General features: G+C 41.1%; 1 protein-coding gene across 6 annotated transcripts in view; it reads right to left on the bottom strand.

Moving 5' to 3' along the window:
* Positions 1-255: 255 nt before the first annotated feature.
* ZNF217 (zinc finger protein 217) overlaps positions 256-12,183 on the bottom strand; it is a 33,372-nt gene continuing 21,444 nt past the window's right edge. For all 6 annotated transcript variants that reach the window (XM_083507970.1, XM_083507973.1, XM_083507971.1 and 3 more), the window contains 4 exons: positions 9,356-9,481; positions 6,861-8,402; positions 4,132-4,258; positions 256-2,912 (listed from right to left, as the gene is read on the bottom strand). In XM_083507970.1, the coding sequence (XP_083364096.1) occupies positions 4,149-4,258; positions 6,861-8,402; positions 9,356-9,481 (1,778 nt within the window). In that variant the 3' untranslated portion in view covers positions 256-2,912; positions 4,132-4,148. The remainder of the gene's footprint in view (positions 2,913-4,131; positions 4,259-6,860; positions 8,403-9,355; positions 9,482-12,183) is intronic.

Here is a 12,183-nt window from a genome sequence, read left to right as displayed (position 1 = left end):
CCCTAGTAAAATTTTGAAAACAACCAAAAGGAGACACACACCTCCCCCGTGCTTGACATCAGTTTTACTACTTCACTTTGCTCCATAAATCCCTCTAAGACACTCCTCAGTAATTCTCTTGCTTTAGCCCTCTTGCAGCACGACGGTTCAGTGCTTGGAATTTTGCATGCAACTTGCGTTCGAACAAAAACCACGCAACCACCCAGTAAAATTTTGTTTGTCTAGTGCTCAGAAAGTGAAACAAGTACGAGAGTATTTGCAAAAAAAACCACCAAGTTGTATTTACATCCACATGTAATAACATATTCCACTAAACTGAAAACACATCATAAATTAAATGACTTGAATTGGTGTCTACAGCCTGACAAACTTAAGGGAGGTTCCACAATTAAAACAAATCAAGGTGGTAGGAAATAAATACAACAAATTGATAATTTGTACCAGTATACTCATTGCTATTGCAAAACAAAAAACCAAAAACCAGTAGTATCCCATAGTTAATACTGATGGGCAAAACCTACTTTGGAGACCAGGGCTGCAATCTACAAAGCTCTGCTGCTGCAGTTCCTCTGTTTTGACAGGGCTTTCATGGCACTCCAGTGTGGAAATGCTTGGGTGTACAGCTGCAATTGAGGGCATCTCTTCTGTTAATGTCACAATATATGAGCTGCTTTGTTTTGTGCTGCAAAAGGAGCATTGGAAACCCCAGGCCATTGGGAAAGGGTCCACCAGTGTCTCCTCTTCCGTAAACCAAACCAGCAAGTGCAGGACTTATGATATTATTTCTGCAAGGAAGGAGGAAGCTTGCGCTGAAGCAGCTCCAGTGACATAATAAAGGTAACACGAGAGAGATGTCCCGAGTCAAATTTGAAAGCATTCTTTGTTCTCTTCCAAACTGAAAAGAGACTGAGTTTTAGAAAAACTGCACCAAAACAAAGAGGAAGATTCTTTAAAAAACATACAAACTATAGTTAAACATAGCCCTGGTCTTTTATATTTTAAGATTTATTACTTGAAAAAAAGGATACAGACAAGTTATTTTACACATCCTATAAGACTCGTTGAAGGGTAAGGCAAAAATAGAATAACCATCTTCCACGCAAATTTATCTTCAAAAAATAGGCTATAAAAGTGCAAAACTAGGAAAACAAATCTAGATTTTATGTACATATGGCTCAGCTTATGAACAGGAAAATGGTAAATTGTGTACAATTTCCTGATACACAGCACTTCATTACATTGCCAATTTTACAGAGACATCAAAATTACATATCCCTTAATACACAGGAAGTAAGAAATTAATTTAAAATGTCTCAAAGTTGCATATGGGGTTGTGGGGGAATCGCCAAGAAAGTCTGTGTTCTGCTGTTTTACATCTGATAAGAAACACACAATCAACAGTGCAAAAATTATTTTTGAAACCATTTGTTTCCTGGAAATGTTTGACATCCAAACCCAAAGAAAAGAATGAGTCATTAAAGGCTTCACATGCTGTATCATCAATATGCACAGCACCATGGCTGGTAACAAGACGGCTCTTCCATTCATTATTGTCATGTGCAATGGAAAAAATATTGGGTTCACACACACACAAAAACCCCAACAGTTCCTTGACAAGGCTATCAAACCAACTTGGGGCTGCACTGCATGCACAGCACACAGTTCCAAATGTAAAGGAGTGGGTCCCTAAGTAAAGCCACCACCATTCCTCTTTGCTTTGGTGAATATAGCCCTGGGCACAATGAAATGTGCAAGCCATTGCCTTCAACATGGGAAGGCCCACAGTTGCCCCATATACATAGATATGTGGAGGAGTGGGGTGAGGTGGGAGGGGGAGGCGAGACAGGCCTTCAGTTGAAAGTAATGGCAGTGCACATGACATTATATTCTGGCACAAAATGGACAGGAATGTTGGGGTGGGGTGTGGGGTGGGGAGTGGAATAGGACTTCATAGTACCATGTGGAAATCTTTTCCCATGCATACAGCTACATGAATGGGTGGGTCATGCCCTCCCTTTGGCTGCAGGACAAACAAGGAGTACTATATTTGCAAATATAAAGTTTTGTAACTGGTACAACAAGTTGCATCAGGGTTCAACAGGAATGCTGTTTTCTGCTTCAGGCATATGTACAAAATATTTTTAAAGCTATGCATTTTTGCAATATGATGCATCTGTGGAGTCAAAACTGAGTATTTAGGAGGAAGAGGGGTAAACTGAATCTCTCTCATGCAAGCACAAGTCCCTCTTCAGTAATAGCTTGGAGGCCAAAAAGCATTTTATCTGAATTGTGACAGCAGGCCAAGGATTATGAGACGTGTTACTCCCTACTGATAGAAAATAAAGTACACGGTTTCTTTGAAAAGATTGTGGTACTTGTGTGTTAATATTCTTGTCTTATTCCAGCTGGTATTTAAACTGCGTAAGATGAAAACAAAAGTATGTTGTTCATTTGGAAACATTTTCAAAAATGTACATAGGTTAAAGCACAAAACAAACTTTGACAAACTACTACCCTTATACAAAAATAATCCCAGTATTTAAACCAGACACACTCAATGCACAGATTTACCTGAGGTGCAAGGGTTACACACAGCTTCTAAATTGGATCTCTTTTCAGCAGCACTCAAGTATGCAAAAATATACTTTATATTGAATATTTGGTCAATGATAATTCTGAGAAAAAATATTATTCAAGATCAGGAACAGATGCATTTGCCAGTTCTTTGCAGGCTAGTCTTGGGAAGACAGTGTTTAGGTCCACAATGTACAAATGGGGTCAGACCTTCCATTACAGAACTGTAGTGTTTCTCTCTATACAACAGTACAATCACAGCTTAGTTTGGTAGCTTTCATCATTCATTATTCTCAAGAGATGAACTGCAAGGAAAATCAAAATCTGCATCTTCATACCTGGAACACAAAAACAAAAAGGGTTCTATGGCAATGACTCACAACAGATACAAAAAAAGCAGCATAGTGAGGCTGCAAACTTCCGAAATACTACTACTTAGAAGTGATTACAAATGTAGGAAAAACTGTGCTGAACTTTAGGCTACAGATTATAAACTCTGGTGCCAGAACATGGAAAATAGCACACACACCCCTTGGCAAATTCTCCCCAATTACATAAAGGAATGCTTGATCAGCGACACATTGCCATTGTGTTACCCATTTCCCCTCAATCTTGCCTTACAAGAGTTATATTTTAGTTTTAGTGCACTACCAAGGACCTGAATGTTCCAGCTAAATGGCATTAACCACATATCCTCTTGTAAACAAGTCAAACGGGGGGGGGGGGGGGGAGAGGTCAAGCAAGGTAAATGAACGACACACACTTAGAAAACTAAGTAAGAAAACATTTCCAGGAAGGTGAAGAGGGGAATCTTCAGGTGAATCATACACTACTTGAGATATGTCAACACACAAACATTTTTACTTTAAATAGTGTTGATACTTAAACTGTTAGGGGCAGCAATATAGGACAACCCTGACCACTGGAATATCAAAGCTACTGGGCCAAAGACATTCATTCAATAAGCCCAGTAAGAATGCTTAGTAACTCAGACTCATATTTACATAACAGAGCAAATCCTCTCACACAGCACCCTTTTCTCCTTAAAATGGAGAAACCACACAGCTTAGGATTGCACCCTAGTTTCTTAGACAGCCAGGCAGCAGGACCACAGAACAGAGAATATTTAAACTGAATAGTCCTGGGTAGCCATCTCAATTATGAAAGATGAGCATAAGCAAATCAAAGCATTATTTTAGATACCATGAGAACAGGAATAAACCAGTGCCATTCAATAAAGATTCTGTGCTTCGCATAAAGAAGCAAAGCTCTTAAAACTCACCGAAACTAAACTACAACAGGATGGCACATCATATAATGAGCTACACCTCAAAAGCATACTAGACAGTAACTCCTTTTTAGTTGTATCTCATGGTATTTTTACATTTTGACCACTGATAAGCACATAATGCCAACTTTTTGTTCTGGGATAAGGGGGTCTGCAACAATCAATTCTCATGACTTTTTTGTGTTCCTCCTGCCAATATGTGAATTGTGGGGAGGGGTGAGATCCTTATTCCCGAAGTTATTTTTTTTTTATTAAAAAAAGTTGTTTACCATTCATTGTAGCAAAATCATGTTCTCTTGTCATTCAGTCGATTATGTGTATTGCCAATAAGCCTCTCGTAACCTCTTTTCTGCAGCATGGTGCTAGACAAGTGTTGATACGACACTGGCCTTTTTCCTAATTAAAAAAAAACACCCAGCACATTAGAAGACATTACCAGTAAGGCCAGAACTAGACACAAAACTAATTTCAAGAACTTAGTGAAATAACCATGGCATTCTTCCTCTGCCCTTGCTCAAATGAATAACGTGTCTATAAACACACTTTTTGCAATTACATTTTGATCGTTTTCATGAACTCAGCTGAATCTATCTTGAATGCAAAATGCTGGAAGAATTACTTCAGACAATGATAATGATCTGCATACCTCAACGAAACACAATGGTCAGGACCCAATGAACCATGAAACCTTTTGCACAAGCTCAAGGGGGGGGGGTGCTATACAACAGCTTTCCCCTCAAAACAGCACCAACTGCTTCTGAAACCAAAAGCAGTTTGTAGAATGACATGAATCCAATTGTTTTAAAGCTGGGTGGGAGGTGCCAAAAATTGTTACAAGACTAGCACAGGTTCCTTGCACAAGCCAAATCAAGCTCCCGTTTTATGCACTGTTACCAATTTGTTTCCACAAGACAACTGACTTGCTAGTTTTATACCCAAATTTGGGGGGGACGGGACTTGTGCTGGAATAATAACCATGTGAATGCAGTTTTATTGCAAAACAAGGTAGTGAGTTTGTAGAACCGTGGGTTCAAATCATCTAGCGAAAACCCTGGCCTGAGGCAGCAAAGCACTTTAGCCGCTGCTTGTCCCAACTCTTAGCATACATAATTTCCTGAAGTATTCAACACAAATAATCTGATTGAGACCACTCTGGTAAATAGGAATACAGAAGCTACACAAGAGGGATCTGAACACATGGAGAAAGCCTCGTCACCATTACAGGCCATGAAAATGTAGGTGCAGGCACTTCCCACATGCTTCCTCATGCTTTCTTTATTCTTACTTCACTGCAGCCAAGGGCGAATAGCAATTATATCACTAATGTAATTGAGGAACTGCTCCTGTGACATGCAACCACAGTAAGTCCATACCATCCCAGAGATAAAGCTACATGAGCCACTACCATACTACTGCTTCACGTGGTGTTTTAGTCACATGATTCAGGCAAGTGCTGAATCAGCACACAGCATGGCTGGAAAAATCTCAGGGGTCCTGTAGCTGTTGATGGCATCCCCCTTCCCTTTTTTAATTTAGGTGGGGGGACCTGTGAAGGGTCCTGTGTTGGGGGGGGGACCTGTGAAGGGCCCAGCAGCTGCAGTGCCACCATCTTCACTAAACCCAATGCCCTACCCAAATGTGTAATCCCTCTGCAATTTCAGTTTGCAGCTCTGAAGCATTCTGGGGAAATGAAATCTGCGGCTGCAGCCACCTGACCGAACCTAATGCTTCTCTGTGCTGAGGAACCTGGAGCTCCGCTACTTTCAGTACTGCATGGCCCCCAACTGCTGTCTGTTTCCACTTGTCCCTGTTGCTGCTCCCCTTGCACCAGGAGGGGCAACAAGGCAGCATTTTAGTGAGAGTACTTTGTCCCAGGTACTCTCAAGCGTTGTGCTGGCCCTGGATCTAAGTCCAGTTTGCACATCTTGTGCTGATGCTTCTTTCTCTGAGCTGGCATACATATACAGGCAGTGACCATTTTGTGTGGGGGTTCCATTCCTGGCCCCCAAGTGCGCATAAGCCCATCCTGTTCTGCCCTCGTTCTGAATTCAAACAACCCATACGTCACTGGTCACATGTCAACTGGACATGCGCAAAATGGTCACCACCTGAACCTGAAGACTCAGGCCAGCAGGTGTGGTCACCAGCTATACACATGAATTTGACATGTCTGCAGCGTTCTCCAACCTGGCATAGGGCAGAACTCTTCTTTCTAGCTTTAAGAAGTTACTGACAAAGTTTAGAAAAGGAGGCAGGGAGTCCCACACCTAGCCTCCCCCAACCCACCCAGTAACAAAGAGCAGGAACTAGGGCTCTGTTCTCCCTCCCTTAATTTTTTATTAATTGTTCTTTTTTCCTGCCCTGCCCTTCCTCCCAGAAGAGCACCGAGGGTGGCTGACATAGAATCTACATGCACAACAGTTTCTGCAAAACAGAAACTATGCAGCTTGAAGGCAGCTGCTCTTAGCAACATGCTGTGTGAAAACATAGTGTGGTGCCAAATCCCTGTCTTCTGGTAATGTAAGCCCTTGGGGAAGTAAAGGAGGCAGTAAGTGATCACTCTCATTTTTTTAAAAAAAGAAATTATTACTGGCGATTGGTCAGAAAAAGAAAAACAGAGTGACCTATCTTACAATGTCTAGATGGGAAATTTTTGGGTTCACAGTGGAAGCCATGCGTTGATCTCCTCTGGGGCAGAAGTCAAAATATCCCACAGAGAAATCCAGGTTTTTACCATAGTTGTGATTGGGCACCATTTTGTAGCAGCAAGTAAATATATGTCTGCTATCCTATTTCCCCCCAGATACATTTAATAAGCCCAGGATTAATGAGACAACAGCAATCACATCCAAGTTCTTAAATACACACTGAGGATTAGATAAATGGCTGGTAAATTCTAGTTTTTGTGAGCAGTGCAGTCACTTAAAACATGATAATTTGATTCAGCAAGCAGAGAGCATTAGTTTGTTTTTAAAGTGCTGAAACACAGTGTGAATACCTTCTTTTGAAGAGCTGGGGACTTGGCTGCTACTTGATCCACAGGAACTGTAATATGGCCCAGGACCATATGTTTCGTATGGCTTCAGAATAGTCACTGGATTTATAGCATCTACTTCAGAGCTCATGAGCCCTTGTTTGGCTGGGAGGAAAGAGGCAGCAGGTTTGGTGTGTGAAAATTCCTGAGGTAGCAGACCTGCGTATCTGCCTGCAATATGTAATCTGCCAGCATCGTTCCCTCTCCGATACAGCATAGGGTCAATCTGTTCTGGAGCCAAAAGATTAGACCTTGCTCTTTTAGAAGGCAGTCCATCAAATTCCAAGTTTATATTCCCTGCAGGTCTGTTACTGAGAAACTCTATTCCTCGATTGCTTGACCAAGCAGATTCGTTCAACGGAGTCTCAAGAGAGCCATTTATGTTGCTACTTGCTATGCCTAATTGAGAAGCCAAAACTCTTGCTTTAGGATCCAGCTTTTTCCCTCTATCCTGTACAGGAGTGCTACTAGAGCTGTTGTGGGTTTCATGCTGTGGTCTAGAGCTAGTAATCTGACCTCCAATCACTTGCAGTTTGCATGATTTCAAGTTACTTGGTGCCGAGCTGCTAGAGTTCAATGCTGAAAAAATGGGTGCTTTGCTCCGTAGAGTGGAACAATGTTTAGCCTTCTCCACATGCGGGGATTTTGACTGGGTAGGCAAGGAAGACTTGATTTTCCCAGGGTTAAGAGGCAGAGGGTGCACATCCTTTCCCAGAAGATAAGGTGGGCATCCAGTACGTCTGGCTTTAAGAGCTGCCCTATTTCTGATGCTATTTTTATTAGCAGCGTTGGAATTATTGGGGGGCTTATGCATCAATCGCCGGTGCATTATTAGAACCTCTGGATATAGTGTTCGGTAAGTACAAAAGGAGCAGGTGCTGGTTGCTAAGGAGCACGGAGAGGCAGCAGTTACTGAAGCATCCAGAGAACAGCCAGTAGACAAATTTAAGGGCTTTTCTTGAGCTATTAGTCTGCATTTCGAGTTTTCTGAAATGTCGCTTAGAAGAGCCATATTTGTTTCACCTTTCACAGCACCAGAAGAAAGCACACTTTCTGGCAAAACATAATTCCTTTTCTCAGACCTATCAACATGCTTGTTTTCCTGAAGCTCTATTTCAATTTTTTCCAACTTTAAGTTTTCAAGGCATGGAACTGATGCCCCATCATTTGAGCCACCATAGTTTGTACCTTTATTTGTGTCCTGAGTGATATTGTTCAGTGCAGTCTGAAAAGAGGAAAGCATTTCTTTCTGCTGTTTTACAGGTGGGCCTCCTTTAGCATCTTTGGCATCTTCCAGGAGCCTTTTCAGATTTTTGGTTTCCGGAGCACAATCGCGGACTGGCAAAAAGCCCATCTCCTGAGAAGATAGCAAACCTTTACTGTCAATTTTCACATCTGCTGCAGCTTCTGTTTGCTTGTCCTTGTGGTGTCTCTCCAAGTGATATCGCAAAGATGTTTTCTGGGCTGCTGCATACTCACAAAATTCACATTTGTATGGTTTTTCACCTGAAAGAGTTGCAAACGAGAAGTCAGAGCTATTACCATTTCCCTCTGATAAAAGAACACAAGAAGGGAATCTGTGCTATCCTTTCCCATCTCCACTAAATATGCTGGGGGAATCAATATTTTCCCAAAATCTAACGCTGGAGCTTCACTAAGTACTAATATCTCTTTGATTTAGAGGAAGTTTTAGCTGCTTTAGTTTAGATGACCATTTTGCTAAACACAGGGCAAAAGTAAGGATAAACAACAAAGCATATAGCCAAGGTGATAATCCTCCCTATAGTTGCATACATTTTCAAGAGGTTAACATCACTGGTTCACATGTGTGAGTCTCTTGGTTAGCCAGGATTGAGCCATGTAGCAGTAAGCAACTGAAGCTGAACACTAAGGAGCGCCATCACATCCTTCTGGAATAGCATAAGGCATGTCAAGGACCTTTACCACACTCCCCCACCCGCAAGCAAGTGGCAAAGCAACTTGAGAATTTCCACGTCCTTCTACAAGCTAAATCTCTGAGGTGGGCTCTGAGCCATCAATGTTGATGAAGATGCTTACATTCCTGGAGTCAATATGGATGTGTAACAGCCTCTCCTCCCAACACAAATATAGCTTCTAGCACTGAACATGACAGTTCTCTGGAGTTCACTGAACACCACATACTATGGAAAGAGACTAAAATCTTAAAAGGCAAGCGGCAGTGCTCTCTTATTTGTAAATCCCTCAATTTCCAATATCCTTTCCAGTTGGCTCACAATTCTGGATATTTGGAGTTTATAGCATAGCTCTTAACCACCTCATCTGTCTAGAGGTCACAACTAGGGCCTACTGTATTTCCTCAGCATGCAGTAAGTTGGTTCTGGGAAGTGTATCAAACACCAAAGCTGGAATTATCCTAATCATGAAATTTCCTTCAGTTCAGGCACCAACCATCATGAAGAGAGTTCAATTCATTTTACCTGTGTGAGTTCTGAGATGAATATTGAGGTAATAGTTTGAGCGGAAATACTTCCCACAATAGCTGCATTCTCTAGAGGCGCCAAGGTTTTTAACTTTTGCCCTTTCTATGCCATCTTCGTTCTTATCTTTGGAAAGAGGGAAAAAAGAAAAAACACAAACAAACCATGTTATAAAAGTGAATACAGTGGTACCTCGGTTTTCGAACAGTTTAGTTCCCGAACAACTTGGAAATTGAACACTACAAACCTGGAAGTCAGTGTTCCAATTTGCGAACTTTGCTTTGGAAGCCAAATGTGCTCCTGAGCTTCCATTTGTACTGTTGTGCTGCTAATTTGCGCCCCCCCCATCATAATTAAAGCTTCCCTGCCTTCCGTTTGTACTGTTGTGCTGCTAATTTGCGCCCCCCCCATCGTAATTAAATCTTTCTGCCTTCTGTTTGTACTGTTGCGCTGCTTATTTTCGTTGTCCCCCTCCCCCATTGTAACTGAAGCCTTCCGTTTCCAATTGCAGTGTTCTGAGGTGATATTTGGTGCTTTTGTTTTTGCTATTATTTGCATTTTTGTTTCTGTGGCTTGTTCTTACTTTTATGGGACTTTGACTTGTGACTTCATTTTTGTGACTTATTTTTCTGACTGGAACCCAGTTCAGCAACTGATTAACTGATTGTGTGACTGTGGAAAGGGATAAAAGTCCCTCCTCCGAACAATGATTATCATCAGTGCATGCAAGAAAAAAAAATAATTTTAATTTTTATCATCTACAATACTGTCTTATTTATTTTATATTACAGTGGTACCTCGGGTTAAGTACTTAATTCGTTCCGGAGGTCCGTTCTTAACCTGAAACTGTTCTTAACCTGAAGCACCACTTTAGCTAATGGGGCCACTGCGCCGCTGGAGCACAATTTCTGTTCTCATCCTGAAGCAAAGTTCTTAACCTGAAGCGCTATTTCTGGGTTGGCAGAGTCAGTAACCTGAAGCATATGTAACCCAAGGTGCAGTGCACTGATTATTGCTTTCATTTTATGGATCCATTTTATGGATCAATGGTCTTGTTAGAAAGTAAAAGTGCTGTATTAGGGGTTGTTTTTAAAAGTCCATTTTGCATTACTTTCTATGGAAAAACGTGTTTTGGTTTTGGAATGGACTTCTGGAACGGATTAAGTTTGGGAACCAAGGTACCACTGTACTGGATCCAAGCATGTTTGGCATCTATAATGACAACAGCATGTGTTATTGTGGCTACTACCACTAGACACATATACAGTATGCGCCATGCATCTCCTACCCCTACTGCTCCTTTTCCTTTACTACCATGCAGTGTATTAACACACTATCAGCAGCAACATCACTGTCAATTGGCCTATGCACTGTATTCTAACAAAATTAACTCTGAGTTAATTTTGAATTTGTAAACCCCATGAGAACACAGATCCTTTCCTTTGAGGTCTCCTAAGTTTCAAGCAATTTCCACCAGACGAGGTCTCCGACTGGGCACCTGAGAATGGAGAACCATACCAACAAGGGGGTGGGGGCTGATGTTTGAGTGGTTTTTAGTTTTAGCTTTTGACACAGCTTTAACTCAAGTCTTTAGGTTGCCCAACTATTCTTCTTAATCCCCAAATGACCTGATGCTATGTTGTGTTGGAGCCATTTTAAAGGGGGGAAACAGCAGGAGTCACCAGAATGGAGATTAAATATGTTTGTTTGGGAGTTCTGTTGGCCATTTAACACACACACACTTCGGCTGGGTTATTGAGCATGCAACAGCAATACGTATGGTTGCTGTATCCCAGCCCCACCCCAAACTAGAAATAATGTTAAGTGGCATGGTGTATGTGGGCATAATGAGTTTATTAGACTTGCATTGCTAGTTCAACAAGAGATGTACTGGAAAAACAAAATGTAAAGTTAGACTTCCAAGAGGAACAAACCCAAAGTGCACTGCACAAGTTGAAACAAATCTACCGAATCTGTGGAGTACAAATATTATTATTTATTATTATTACCGAATGTACAGTATTAAACCCAACCCTACGGGAAGTATTTTAGTTCAACAGTAAACAGAATTTTGTTCAAATATTGTAACACTAGCGTGGGTCACCTTCATAGTTCATTTGCTTGTATAAGTCTTTCATAGTATTGGAACAGAAGAATTTCTTTTATAAAAATTAATTGTTTTGAGTAAAAAAAAATGTTCACCCTGACAAGTGCCTGGTTTTCTGTAATACATTTAAAGGTGGGAAATCTTTTGTTATCTGTTCATCACAGCAGGTTCCAGTTCTTCATTTGATAGTCATATAAGCAAAGTTTTATCTCTCCCTCCCTCTAGCTCCTACATGCAACTCCCAAGACATAACACTAGAGGGCAGCAAGCACAGTATTATAATCAACAAAGGGCGTTTCAGGTTCTTTCTAATGCCATTGCTTGGAGGTGCAATTTCATTTACGGCTGCAGAATGGTGGTGCACACAGAAAACACAGACAGGAAATGCACCTAGTCATTTCATAAAATAAGAGTATTTTTTATCTTCTCAAGATTTTCATATTTTAAAAATTAATGCACTAGCAACTATGCACTAATGACACAACAACCTAAATGATCATGAATATATACAAACATGTCCCTATAGTGTTTGGAGATCAGTACCAGTTAGCAAAGAATTGAGAAACAATGAAGTTTCTCCAGGTTTTATGGCAAAGAAACAGAAGTCATTCAGCCATCAACAGAATGGCTAGTGCTCCATTATACTAACCTGAACTACAGGTCTGCACATTGCTAGAAAGGGCAAGATGCAGTCATGTGTACATGGAACATGCTGTACAAA

Source organism: Podarcis liolepis, assembly GCF_965112155.1.
Source record: "Podarcis liolepis genome assembly, chromosome: 6".
Taxonomy (NCBI): Eukaryota; Metazoa; Chordata; class Lepidosauria; order Squamata; family Lacertidae; genus Podarcis; species Podarcis liolepis.
Note: the sequence above shows the minus strand (reverse complement) of the source record. Positions and strands in the feature narration are given on the sequence as shown.